At 48.1% G+C, this 14,053-nt stretch overlaps 2 protein-coding genes across 2 annotated transcripts in view; one reads left to right on the forward strand and one right to left on the reverse strand.

Annotated features, from left to right (window-relative positions):
- LOC308159087 (butyrophilin subfamily 1 member A1-like) overlaps nt 1–2,794 on the forward strand; it is a gene marked incomplete at both ends in the record, with an annotated part of 19,515 nt that extends 16,721 nt beyond the window's left edge. Inside the window, one exon of the mRNA XM_080532843.1 lies at nt 2,727–2,794. Coding sequence (XP_080388969.1) covers nt 2,727–2,794 — 68 coding nt within the window. The remainder of the gene's footprint in view (nt 1–2,726) is intronic.
- mctp1a (multiple C2 domains, transmembrane 1a) overlaps nt 1–13,773 on the reverse strand; it is a gene marked incomplete at both ends in the record, with an annotated part of 145,802 nt that extends 132,029 nt beyond the window's left edge. Inside the window, one exon of the mRNA XM_080530635.1 lies at nt 13,732–13,773. Within this exon, the coding sequence (XP_080386761.1) occupies nt 13,732–13,773 (42 nt within the window). The remainder of the gene's footprint in view (nt 1–13,731) is intronic.
- Between the last annotated feature and the right edge of the window lie 280 nt (nt 13,774–14,053).

Raw genomic sequence — 14,053 nt, forward strand, 5'->3', positions numbered from 1 at the left:
AGACGCTTTTGACAATTATCTTGTAGAAACACACCAGTACAAGCCTGGGGCTCTCGTCTCCACTGTTTAGCATTCAGTGTCAAAGCAGCACACACACACACACACACACACACACACACACACACACACACACACACACAGAATGTTCCAATCAACCATCACATCACAAAAAAACTAAAAACAGAATCCCTTCAGTCAGGTACTTGAACGAGAGCTCAGTTCAACCACCACAAAAAACATTCTTTGACTTTTGCTGCAGAAACAAAACTGCACCTCCCCACCCTGGCCCCTGGGGGCCACCGTAGCTGAGACAAGGTGGAAGATCAATAGCATAACCTCGCTAGGAACTCTAAAACCATAAGGCACCCATGACTCTGTGGCTCAGCTGGTAGAGCATGGAGCTAACACTGCTGAGGGGGGAGGGGGGGGGGGGGGGGGCTGTGGCTCAGCCGGTAGAGCCGGCATCTAATAATCTCAACGTCGGCAGCTCGCGGCAGGTCTGAATCCCTCGGCTGTGGTGCAGGAGGTAGAGCCGCCGTCTAATAATCGCAAGTTTGGCAGATCGGCGGTTCGAGCCCCTGGCTGGCCACATGTCGAAGTGTCCTTGGGCAAGACACTGAACCCCAAATTGCTCCCAGTGAGCGGCCCGGCGCCTTGCATGGTAGCTTGCCGCCATTGGTGTGTGAACGGGTGAAGGAGAGGCCGTTGTAAAGCGCTTTGGATAAAGGCGCTATATAAGTGCAGTCCATTTACCATTGTCCATTTACCATGTCGAAGTGTCCTTGGGCGAGGCACTGAACCCCTAAATGCTCCAGGGTTCGCCCTCAATGACTCTGACTCCCTTGCCTAGAGCATAAACACATGTCGTTGTACTACTGTGCAATGGCAAAGCTTGGATCCCCTTTCCCTCTAGGTTGTGGGGTTGAACTGAATGTATTGCAAAAGGTATGCGCTCACTGTAACGTAAGTCGCTTTGGATAAAAGCGTCAAGCTAAATATATGATCATATATTATGGTTGTTTTCTCTGACACCCAAGCAAGGTGGTTGTTACGGTAACGAGCGAGTAAAGACGGATGGTAGGAGACGTTGCCAATACAACCTGTAGGAGGAATACGATGAGGTGCATGTTCTTAAAGCCATCAATCTGCCGTGCAGAGTGGGTCAATGACAGCCAGTCCAACACACGTCAAGAGGCGAGCTAAACGACCCCTGAGAATACACCACTCCAGACTAACACACTCAACCAACGCCGCCTGCCATCAATAGTCCTTCATTATTCATTAGCTGTGGACCCACAGCAGCGCTGTATGTCATGTGGGGAGGAAAATACACTTAAAAAGTAAATAAGACTAAGATCTACCACAAGTCGGACAGAGTAAGAATAAGGAGTATGTTCTTCTACCCATGTAAGGTTGCTGCATCATGGGACCCGTCTTAAAGCAAACACAGCACAACACATGGTTTATTTACTGGATATCACTAGCTACTAGGGGCGACCTGTTAACATCAGCCCAGCCAACAGGATCTCACACTCTATGTGTATGAATTCATACAAACAGCAGAATACCAAATTCGTAATAAATATTACAGTACGACCCAGGGTGTTTGAGAAGGTACGAATGTGACTTGCGTGGTAGTTAGGCAGCATTAGGCATTAACTTAAACTAATATTTATATTATTTATACTCTATGTCTGACTCTATTTCTCTTATCTATTATTTATATTATTATGCTACTATTGTCTCTTGTCTTCAACTGAAGTTGTTCAAGTGTGTCCAAACCTTTGACTGGTACTGTATATATAGAGAGTATATACAGTATATTGCCATTTTCTCTTAATTAATTAATTATAATTAAGCAATATCACACGAGAGAGAGTGCTGTTATACTGAATATCAGCACGGCTGTGATTCGGTCGTAGGTACGAGGCCGCAACTGAACTTCAACTGGACGGTTGCCTAGTAACCTGAACACAAACAATAGAACACCTGTGCGGCGGAGTGATACATACAAAAGTCCCAGTGCTGTTATACTGTATATCGGCACTCATAGAATGCCTCTTGTCCAATCAAATTACTTGGTCGGAACTAACTGTTGTATAATGGGATAGAACAATAAAGTTCTGATTCGGGTTCACTTTGAGTGGTTAGGGTTAGGGGAAGTTGTCAGGGAAAGGTATTAGCAAACCGAAGCATCAGGAACAAGAGCGAGCACACACAAGCCCTCTCCTACAGGGAGAACGGCACGGCCCCCCTCTGACGTCAAATACGATCAACTAAGACAGGCTATCGTCTTATTGGCTGGACGGGGGCAGAGGTACACATAGCCCCAAGGCGATGCTGAGATTTCAATGACCAATTACCAGTTCAATTAACTGCCATCTGGTTGGAAGTTGGAGGAACTTTTCTGACCAATCATACTGTACCGATCACTGTGAGGATTTAACAGGCTATCGTCTTATTATTATTAGTTATAATAACTTGAATTTATATAGCACCTTTCAGGGGAGTCAAGGACGCTTTACAGGGAAACAGAAAAGAACGAAAACAATCAGATAAGCAGACAGGCAGCAACAACAACAGAACTCGGGGCCGAAGGCCTTGGCAAACAGGAGGGCTGTTTTAAAGGCGTCTAGGGTGGGGGTGTTGTGGACCGCCGCAGAGAGAGAGAGCTCCAGAGGGTGGGGGCTGCCACACTAAGAGCTCGGTCCCCGCAGGGTTCCCAGGTTGGTGCGGCGGGTGGCAAGCAGGCCAGAGTCTGAAGATTGGCTGGGCGGGGGAGTGGTACACGTAGTGATCGAGGCTTGTGGTAAGTGCACGGTGGGAACTGGCAAAGAGCGTAATTCCCTTTTCAATTCAGAGGATTCCCCCCCACGGAGACACCCTTCCCCACACCAACGGGCCATCACACTCAGGACCCATTTAACCTGAGGAGGCAGCCATCATCTCCCGTCATTCAGACCCGTCACTCAGATGTGTAATGAGCACTTTACACCCCTGCGTGAGAAGAGGCTGAGAGAGAGGGAGAGAGGGAGAGAGGGAGGGGGAGAGGGAGGCAGAGAGATGGATAGATAGAGAAACATAGTTAGAGAGATAGACGGAGAGATAGATAGATAAATAAATTGAGGCCCTCTGCCACCACAGAGGGAAAATAAACAGCAATGTCCTCTTCCCTTCCAAATCCCTAGACATAATTTAGGAAGCCAAACATTTATCTGTTTTATCTCGAGCTCTCTGTCTGTGTGTGTGTGTGTGTGTGTGTGTGTGTGTGTGTGTGTGTGTGTGTGTAGGTGTGTGTGTGTGTAGGTGCGTGTGTGTGTGTGTGTGTGTGTGATATTATCATTCAGTGATTGTGAGTAGTGGTCAAGTGTGTGTGTGTGTGTGTGTGTGTGTGTGTGTGTGTGTGTATGTGTGTGTGTGAGATGTTATCATTCAGTGATTGTGAGTAGTGCTCTGTACCTGCACCGTCCCTCTAGGGGAGAATTGTAGTCCACTATGAGATCATTCGAATAAAACACATTCAGTTAATCGTGTTTAAAAAGACAGACCACAAAAAGGCAATCGCGTACAATCTCATTACAGTTTTTCGCTTTATAGTGGAAGTGATTCACCTCATCCAATTTCATATCCAGCACGAAATTGATGACCTCAACACCCAGGGCGTGCAGAAATAACTGAGACCGTTCATCTTGTTCAAGATAAAGAGAGAGCGTTAAGGTTGTTCCATCCATTCCATTTTAACAGAAGTCTAACTTATAATTGGTCCCTCCCAGGCATGGGAGTCCATAAATCATCATCGACAACAATAGAAAACTCTGTTGTTCACATTTGTCTCATACAGCTGTCCCTCACCTTAGGCCAGCTATGAAGTACTGGTGTGTGAAGATGCATGTTTACCTTTGTCATATTGTGGAGGCTATTATTATTATTATTATTATTATTGCTTGAACATAAGCTTATTTCCCTCGGGGGCTCAAAGACGCTGACAATATGGGGAAAAACTGAAAACACAGCAACAACAAGCAACAGATAACATGAGCACATAGAACGCAGAGTTAACAAACAGGCACAGGGAACAATTAACACGGCAATGTCCAGAGGGGGGGGGGGGGGGGGGGTGGCAGGGTTGGGGGAGATGGTTAGGGGTAGGGAAGGTTGTATGGATGGGAGAACAGGTAGGTTTTGAGGTGGGATTTAAAAGAAAGTGGAGAGTGAGTCTCTGAGTGGTTGAGGGAGAGAGTTCCAGAGGCGGGGTGCAGCTCGTGAAAAAGCACGGTCTCCGAAGCCTTTGAGTTTTGAGGGTGGATGAGGATCGGAGGGTAGGGGTAGGGCGATGGGGGAGAAGGAGGTCAGTCAGGTAAGGGGGGGGCCAGGCTATGGAGGGCTTTGTATGGGATGAGGAGTACTTTGAAATGTATACGTTCTTTAATGAGGAGCCAGTGGAGAGAGTGGAGGACAGGAGTGATGTGGTCGCGGGACCGGGTGTTTGAGAGGAGGCGGGCGGCTGAATTTTTAACCATCTGAAGACCGGGAGGTGATGCCGGTGAGTAGGGAGTTGCAATAGTCAAGGCGGGAGGAGATGAAGGGGTGGATGAGGGATTCAGCAGCGGGGGGGGGGGAGGCAGTGTCTAATATATGTTTCGGAGGTGGAAGTAGGAGGTCTTGATGATGGAGCTGACGTGGGGATCAAATGAGAGGGTGGGGTCCTGGATGAAGACACGGTTTGCGAGCCAGGGGGGAGGGGGTGATGGTTGTGTCCTCAATGGTGAGTGTGATGGGTCCGGTTTTATTGAGTGTGGATTTGGTGCCGATGAGAATGAGTTCTGTCTTGTCACTGTTGAGTTTCCTAAAGACCTCCTCATCCTCACTACCGCCCTGTACAGTCTTCTACTACTACTACCAAAAAAATAAAAAATAAAAATAAACATTTAAAAGAAGAAATCTTCTTATCTGTCTATCTTCTAGCATTGTAACTGCCAATGGCCCATGGTCTTAGCACAGATTACTTTGTCTCACAATGACTGATGGATCGATGATGATTCATTACTTAGACAAAATGTGTGTGGGAGAGCTTCATACATGGTCTAAAAACACTCTCCTCCATCTGACCACGGACACACGCGAGAGGCGATGAAGTCGGCAGCCCATAATCTTGATAATGAGCTTTACTGATCGCCCTCGGCAACGGAGACCAGGTCAACACCGCGCCACACCACACCACTCGCAATCTCCCAGTATCCAGTCTCTTGTGCAGTGTAGTATTTCTGTTACTTCACAGTCAAACAGCTATTCCCAGTGTGTGTGTGTGTGTGTGTGTGTGTGTGTGTGTGTGTGTGTGTGTGTGGGGAGGGGGGGGGGGGCTTAGGCTCAGCTCTAACTCACTTTCCCCTCAGCGTAGCCAGCTGTTTAGACCGGGGGGGAGGGCGAGCAACAGATGTCTGGGATGGGCTTCTATGGCTTGGCCCACTTACCCGGTCTACTTGTAACAGGTGGAGGGGGTTGGAGATGGTGGGGGGGGGGGGGGGGGGGGGGAGGAGGAGAGGACAGGATAGGAGGAGAGGAGAGGAGGGAATGGGGACAGGATGGGATGGGACAGGGCAAGGCGGGACAGGATGGGGTAGAGTGAGGCGGGACAAGGCAGGGCCATTCTTTTAACTTTTAAATTCATAATATATATATATATATATATAGTCATGGCCAGGAGGAAAGCAGCCTTCTACAGTATAATCCTATGATGGAAAGGATTAGTATGCCTGGTCCACCAGAGGGGAGGATGTGTGTAATCTCCCTCCATTAGGGTTGAGGACTTAATAACCATTCTCCCCACCTGAGGCTGTTGTACCCCCCTTAAGTGGTGTGTTCCACCTGTAGTATCAATCCAATTCAATTCAATTCAAGTCAGCTTCAACGCCCCGTATGATGGCGCCGCAATGCTGTGAGGATCAGCTCCGTTAAATTAGATTAGTTCTCGGCGCCGCCGTACGTAACTAGATGGTTATTCCACCCTGTGTCGGCGCCCCCAGCCCCCAAGGCGATGCTGAGATTTCAATTAACAACTGCCATCTGGTCGCCAAGTTGGAGGAACTTTTCTGACCAATCATACGGTACCGATTCCCTGTGAGGGATTTTAATGGCTGGTTTGGTTTGGATTAAGAGACATTAGGTTGATGGAAAAAAGGCATCACGACCAACCTTTACCATCATCTCCTACCCACGAGAGTGTTTATTTAGAAGTACCGCTGTGTTTCAAATGACTCGATACTTGTTCTGCGTGGGTGTAATAACTCCGGCATTACAGAGAGTGCTGTTCCCGTTCGTGTCCTAGTACAAGTACAGTCGGCACAATTACCCAGCGCACGACGAGCGGAAAACCGCTGAGCGTCAGAGAGGCTGAATGCAAGGAGGGAGGGAGAAAGTTCGCACTGACCCGGCGGAGCCCGAAGCAATCAGAAATCAGGTAGAGGTAGAGACATCCCTCTCTCCTACCTGACATATACTCACTACAGACACAACTTTATTCTGTCTGTTCCTGATAGCCAAACAGACACTCTGCATAATGGAATTCAGAGTCAAGAGCTGTTAATGTGAGGGATGGAGGGAGGAGAGGGAGGAGGGAGGGAAGAGAGGGACATGGGAGAGATAAAAGACAATAAAAGAGAGGAAAAGAGAGCAGAGAAATAGTGAGTGAAGTGAGAGAGACAGAGAGAGAGAGAGAGAGACATAGACAGCAGGCTGAGAGGAAGAGACAGTGGTTGAAGTATACTGGCAGTATGCCAGGGTGTCTGGCCCTCTGGCTGTCGGTCTGTCAGTGCCAGGGCTTAGCTCTCGGTATGGAGAAGGAGAAAGGTCACCTGAGACAGCCAGGTGTTGCTGACACTGCAGACAACCAGCCCATCAGCCCGCCCAAGAGCCAGAACAGTCGCAGCCTCCCGTCACACGCACCACAGCACAGCGCGGTACGGTACCGAGCTGTGATGGGACTAGCCTGCTCAGCAACTTTCCCCTCAGAGCGGGACAGAACTGGCCCGAAACTGGTTCAGAACTGGCCCAGAACGGTCCCCAGAACCGGTTCAGAACTGTCCCAAAGCTGGCCCTCCCTTTCAGCCTCCCATCCTCCAAGAACCGTCCAAATATAACAAGAGTCACACAACACGCAATTATCTAATATATTAGAGTGCTATCATTAGTCATGATTGACTTTCACTTATCAAGACGACCATGATTCCAAATTATACATTAATGATAAATCACTCATCGGCAGGTGTATCAGTTACCACAACAATAACGATAGCACTTTGACACTAGGCCAGACAATTCCAGTTCCTTCATGAAGACACCGGCCAGCAGCCACCGACCATTCAATCACTTCTATTTGCTTACGACACAGGTGCGGTGCGGCCCCCCAATTTTTCCTACAATGGTCAATGTTTCAGTAGGAGCCACTTGCTGTCTGTCTGACTCTCTACCGCAGACGGTTGTGATCTGCAGCAGGGCAGAGCTGTCAGCCCTGAGTGGGTGCTTTTCCACTGCAGTGGGATGTCTCCAGGAGTCGAGTTGCGGCTGGTGAGGTTTGCTGCTGTTGTAGTAGAGAGGAGCTCCTGTTCCTGAATGGATGATGGCGTGACTGTCAGAGTACTAAAGGATAAAGTAGAAGCCGCACACTCACGTTCTAGATGCAAAAAGTGTACGTTTTTTGGCCGTAGCCTTTGTCGATAAATATACACTTTTTGCATCTGGAACGAGAGTGTGCGGCTTCTACTTTGGGGGGCGGCTGTGGCGCAGGAGGTAGAGCCGCCGTCTAACGATCGCAAGGTTGGCAGATCGGCGGCTCGAGCCCCGGCTGGCCACATGTCGAAGTGTCCTTGGGCAAGACACTGAACCCCAAATTGCTCCCAGTGAGCGGGGCCGGCGCCTTGCATGGTAGCTTGCCGCCATTGGCGTGTGTGAATGTGTGTGTGAATGGGTGAATGCGACGCCGTTGTAAAGCGCTATATAAGTGCAGTCCATTTACCAGTCCATTTACTTTCTCCTTTAGTATTCTGCTCCGTCGCCAGCACCTCGCCCAAGTTGTAGAAGGTGGAGTGTGGTCAGTGGAGGTAGAAATCACAGGACGGAGCTCATTGTAATGCATGGAATGGAATGAAGAATGGACTCTGTCATGCACTACAATGAGCCTATCCTCCTACTTCTACCTCCTACAGCAAGGCCAGTGGTGGCTATGGGCAGCGCTAAATTGATAGACATAGTATATGGACCTACAGTAAATACAAATATGAGATTGAACATTCAAACACGCCCCAGGAATATCATCAATTGTGGAGGGAAATAAAAAAAAGCTGTAACTTTTGACCAGGTGGGCAAGACGCACGTTTGGGTGGGCTGAACCCACCACTGCCCATAGCCACGGCCAGGGCAAGGCACACGTTTAGGGGGGGGGGGGCTGAGTGAAGTGAAGTGAAGTGAAACTTTATTTATATAGCGTCTTTCGTACACGGATGCAACTCAAAGCGCTTTACAATGATTGAAAAACAGGTTCGCCTTGTCTCTTGTTCTTTGTAGAAAAAATGTTGTCAATTGTGTTGAGAGAACCAGCTTATCAATTCCATGTTTGTAGTTTGTAGTTTCGAAGAAACAGTGCAGAACTCCAGCAGAAAGCAGACACAAGACAAGACAACGGTGGTGTGGAGAGAGAGAGAGAGAGAGAGAGAGAAAAATGCGACCGCCTACGAAGAAGGACAGAGAGAAGAGCCCACCCCTTCCAATAGCTACCACCGGCCTTGGTTGGCAATACAGAGGACGCAGGTTTTAGAGACCTGTGTGAGCTTGAGTGCAAGGAAGCAGTAATGTGTTCGGCAGTGGGACGCCTGTCAGACTAGCATACGGCAGTCCTGGCACCAGAACCCTCCCCCATAAAAATGTGTAAACTTTTAATCGCGTGGGTCCGGTAGCTACCGCCAGCCTTGGCATACCCCCAGTCCCACTGTCCCCCCAAGCGACATGTTGGCCAAAGCTTCTGAAAGTTGCTGTATACTAATATGGGTTATTGGACCTCACCACCTGCCTGTGGCTCGGTGTGTGGCCCTCAGCGCCAGGCTGGTGCCAGTCTGGGGGTGATGCCAGGCTGTCGTGCGGGGTGTGGAAGTTGGGTACCTGTAGCAGAGGAAGGCATGCGCCGCTCTTAATGAGGGAGAAGCTGCTGTCTGTGTCACGACTTACTCTGTGCCAAGCTACTCAACAGTTTCTCTCAACAAGGGAAGAGGAGGGAGAAAGAGAGAAAGAGAGAGACTTTGTAAAAGGAAAAACTGACTGAACAGCAAAACACGCTGCTGCCCCATGCCCCAAGCCCCGACGGCATAATGAGAGACTGAATTATAATGTGAATTTAGTTGTGAAGGCCGGGGGGGCGGGGGGGCACTGTGTGGCACAGCAGCAGCAGCATTTGAATGAACAAGCAGCAGCCTGCTCCCTCCCTCCCTCTCTCCCTCCCTCGCACTCTCCCTCGCACCCACCCTCCCTCCCTCCCACCCTCCCTCCCTCCCTCCCTGCCTGCCTCCCTCCCTCCCTGACTCCCAACCACCCACCCACCCTCCCTCCCTCCCTCCCTCCCACCCTGCCTCCCTCCCACCCTCCCTCCCTCCCACCCTCCCTCCCTCCCTGCCTGCCTCCCTCCCTCCCTGACTCCCAACCACCCACCCACCCACCCTCCCTCCCTCCCACCCTGCCTCCCTCCCTCCCTCCCTCCCAGCAGACACCTGATAGCAGCCACCGACCAAGCATCTCTATTTACATACGACACAGGGCTGGGCCACAGGTGGGTGGGTGTTTAATATTCCCATCTCCACGGTCCTAACCCAGACACCAGCTGCCACTGCCCCACAATGCTCTGGTTGGGGGGGGTTAAAGAGCGCTTGGTAAAGAGCGCTTGTTAAAGAGCGCTCCAAACACTATTTTTATACGCCTTGTTAGTCATTTATGCATGTTGCCTGATTTTGTTTGTCTGAGTGATGAAGAATGGTGGCTTGACTCACCCAGTGCTCTATTTCCTACCAGCCTGCCACTGTGTTGACCTGCGGTGGGCTTCTTTAAAATAGCCTTCCTGCAGTCAGTACAAGTCTAACAGAGTGTTAATGCTAGAATGATGATGCTGCAGCAGAAAAACAAGGTCTGGGCCGCCATAATTCTGCACAACGTATAGAGCCCAGAGCCTGCCTACACACACACACACTCGCAATCGCGCACACACACAGACACACACAGACACACACACACACACACACACACACACACACACACACACACACACAGCTGAAGCAGAAAAAGCACTTTGCTGTTAGGCTAACAAAGCGTACAAAACAATACACTGAGCGCTCACAAGGAAGATTTTTGTTTTTTACAGGACAGAGAGGCTGGAATAGGTGGTGCAAATCCACCAGAACAGGTGGTGTAAATCCTCTGCATCAAACTCAGATGGTAAAAACTAAAATAGATAGTGTATTGTGCACTGCGACACTGCTCTATCTCTGCAGAGGCGTTTAGATGCACCAGGTACCGTACACTTCTTCCACGGAGGTTTGATGAGACACTTGCAAATTCACTTAGACGTGCAATCCTGTGTGCCATCATCTTAAATGGGCAATCTGGACTTCAAACAATAACGACGCAATCTCCCCGCCTCTTCTTTGGTAAATGGCCAAGGACAGGAGTAGGCCTGGAGAAATGCCATCACTCTCAAATTCATAGATAGAGGTATGGGTGCCATGACTGGAGTTAAAGTTCTTTAATTTATCAGAGAGGAAATGACTTTCTCACAGCAGCAGCAAGATTTAAAAGAGTACGGGGGATAAAAAGACACGTAATGGATAATATTAAAAATAAGAAATAAATTGAGTAGAAATAGGGAATAAATAGAGTGGACACACCAGTACGGTACAGACTAAAAGAGAAATACAGCTACGCATATGAATTAATAAAAAAAAAATGGAATTAAAACATTTTACAGTCAGTGTGAGGTCAGAATATAAATGCTCTATAGTCCATAAACACAGTGCTCTACAGTCCATAAACACAGTACTCTACAGCCCACTAGAGGTGGCCGTCGTGGGCCTCGTGAACCACCGTGCTGCCAGGAGGAGGAGTCACCACAGGTGGCGGCGTTATACAGCCTGATGGCTGATGGGATGAAGGAGCGTGTGAAGCGTGTGAAGCGCTCCTCCGAGCACCGTGGCAGGACGAGGCGGCCGCTGAAAGTGCTTTTAAGGCTGATCACCTCCTCATGCAGGTTGCTGGATGGGTTCCCTAGGATGTTACAGATCTTGGACCTCATCCTCCAAGATCAGACTCGTTACCCCACTGGCCACCACTGTTTCCTGAAACATGCGCAGCAGTCTGCTACAGACCTCGAAGGTTCTGAGTACCAATCACCAATCACAGATTGCCCCTTTAAGACAGACATAGATATATATATATATATATATATATATATATATATATATATATATATATATATATATATATATATAGATATCTACATAGCTAGATACGTATATCTACAACATGCATACAGAGTAGACGTTTAGTCTTATAGATCTTCACAAGATGAAGTACAGCCTGCTTCGCCCCTTCCTGTAGAGGGCACCACAGTTATCAGTCCAGACTGACCATCAATGAGATCAAAATGATCGTTTTAACAATGTTTTGAAGCTACACAGGTTTGTTTTTTTACACTGTCGTAACAATGGAGCAAATCAAGCTTAGATTTTCTGATGAGCTAAGACAGCTGAAATAGGCTCAAGAGGCACACAGTAAATAAATCGTATTCTTCAAGAATCAATGACTATATATCATTCATTTTAAAATTGGAAAAATTGATTGTACTGTACCAATCACAGATTGCCCCTTTAAGACAATCAATTTTTTCAATTTTAAAATTGCGAAGATCTATAAGGCTAAACGTCTTTGTGCATGCATGTTGTAGATATACGTACTGTATCTAGCTATGTAGATATCTATATACGGTATATCTATATCTATGTCTGTCTTTGGTACAGTACAGACATAGATATAGATATAAATATAGATATCTACATAGCTAGATACGCATATCTACAACATGCATACACAGTAGACGTTTAGCCTTATAGCTCTTCGCAAGACGAACGACCAACCAGGAGAGAACCCACCCAAGCCGAACTAATCAATCAGTCATGTGATGCCCCCATCCCCCTACACATCTCTATTCTTCTTCTTCTTCCTCCTCTCCTCTCCTCTCCTCTCCTCCTCCAGGCCCGTATAGTGTACGTCAATGTACACTATGTGCCCTCGAGAAGGCGCTTTAATCCTAAATGACTCACAGAGAGAGCTGTAGGTATAATACTTCTTTTGTATAGTCCCAGCTGGAATCCAACCCACAACCCTAGCTTTGCTTAGCTCCAGGCTAGTACTATGCACACATACTATGACTGTATGACATAACCAACCAGGGCTATCTCCTCTGCTCCTGCATCAGAGAGACAAGGTCTGGGCCGCAGTGGGAATCAGCATAATTCTGCTAACGTATAGAGCCCAGAGCCTACACACACACACACACACACACACACACACACACACACACACACACTCACACGCACGTACGTACACACACACACACACACACACACACACGCACACACACTCACTCACACACTCACACACACACACACACACACACACACACATATATACACACACACACACACACACACACACACACACACCCCAGAGCCTGGGTATTGGAGTTGGGGCTGGTGACACGGTACTGTCCCAATGGCCCCTGTCCCTGGCTGCCTATTGCATATGCTGAGGATGCTCTCCCTCCATCCCTCCATCCCTCCATCCCTCCATCCCTCCCTCCACCGGTCCACTGCTCCTCTCCTCCTACACTGTCATATTGCATCTCTCTATCTGACGGGAGATGGAGGGAAGAGAGGAGGAGAGATCTGCCTGTTCTCTTTCCTCACCTGTCTTAAATGACATTCAATTCCCTTGTTCAAGTCTTTTAATATATATTCTCTTTCTCTCTCTCTCACACACACACACACACACACACACACACACACACACACACACACACACACACACACACCAGGTCATGCAAGCCTCAGCAGCCTTCTCAAATTCTACACAATTGGAAACCAGACACGACCCACCAACCAGCCCACAGAATTAACACACACACACACACACACACACATACACACACACACACACACACACACACACACACACACACAGACAAAACACGCACGCAAAACACACAAAATAACACGAATCGAGAGAGAGAGAGAGGCAGAAAGAAGCTCAATATAGTTCATTTACATCACCCAAGTATATAAAAGCACAACACAGACTTTTGAAACATATCAAAATATGAAACTCTGCGCTGTAAATGCAACTGAAATAACACAGACACAGGACATTTCTAATCCCTTCAATACCTGTCAGAAACTGTTTGAAAACCACAGTATCAAAATCTGCTTTAAATCAGCTTCTATGCTAAAACCAGACTCCAGTAAAACACTGAAACATTATCAGCAACAATCAACAATGAATGATAATAGTGAAAATCTCCACCTAGAAACAGCCATTTACATGATCATAAATACATGCAAAACTCCCACACAGAGAAAGCCCAGAGTAAGTGTGTGTGTGTGTGTGTGTGTGTGTGAGAGAGAGAGAGAGAGTATGTGTACCTACAGTCAGGCTTCGTCCCACGGAGGAGAGAGACAGAGCTAACATCCAGACACAGAGCCAGCTCCACACTACCACTGCTGTGCCGCTGCCCGTCTGTCCTATCTGAGGCGCACACACACACACACACACACACACACACACACACAGTCTCCCTCAAACAACGCACTCGCACACAGAGGCTCGCTTCACACACACACACATACACACACACTGTAGCAACAGAGAATCAGCTGAGGGAGGTTCTTAACATGTTCACATCCACTCACACCCTCCCACCACTGCATATTTAAGATTCTCACACACACACACACACACACACAGACAC

The sequence above is a fragment of the Nansenia antarctica genome (genome assembly GCF_963989245.1).
Source record: "Nansenia antarctica genome assembly, chromosome: 5".
In the NCBI taxonomy this organism is placed as follows: domain Eukaryota; kingdom Metazoa; phylum Chordata; class Actinopteri; order Argentiniformes; family Microstomatidae; genus Nansenia; species Nansenia antarctica.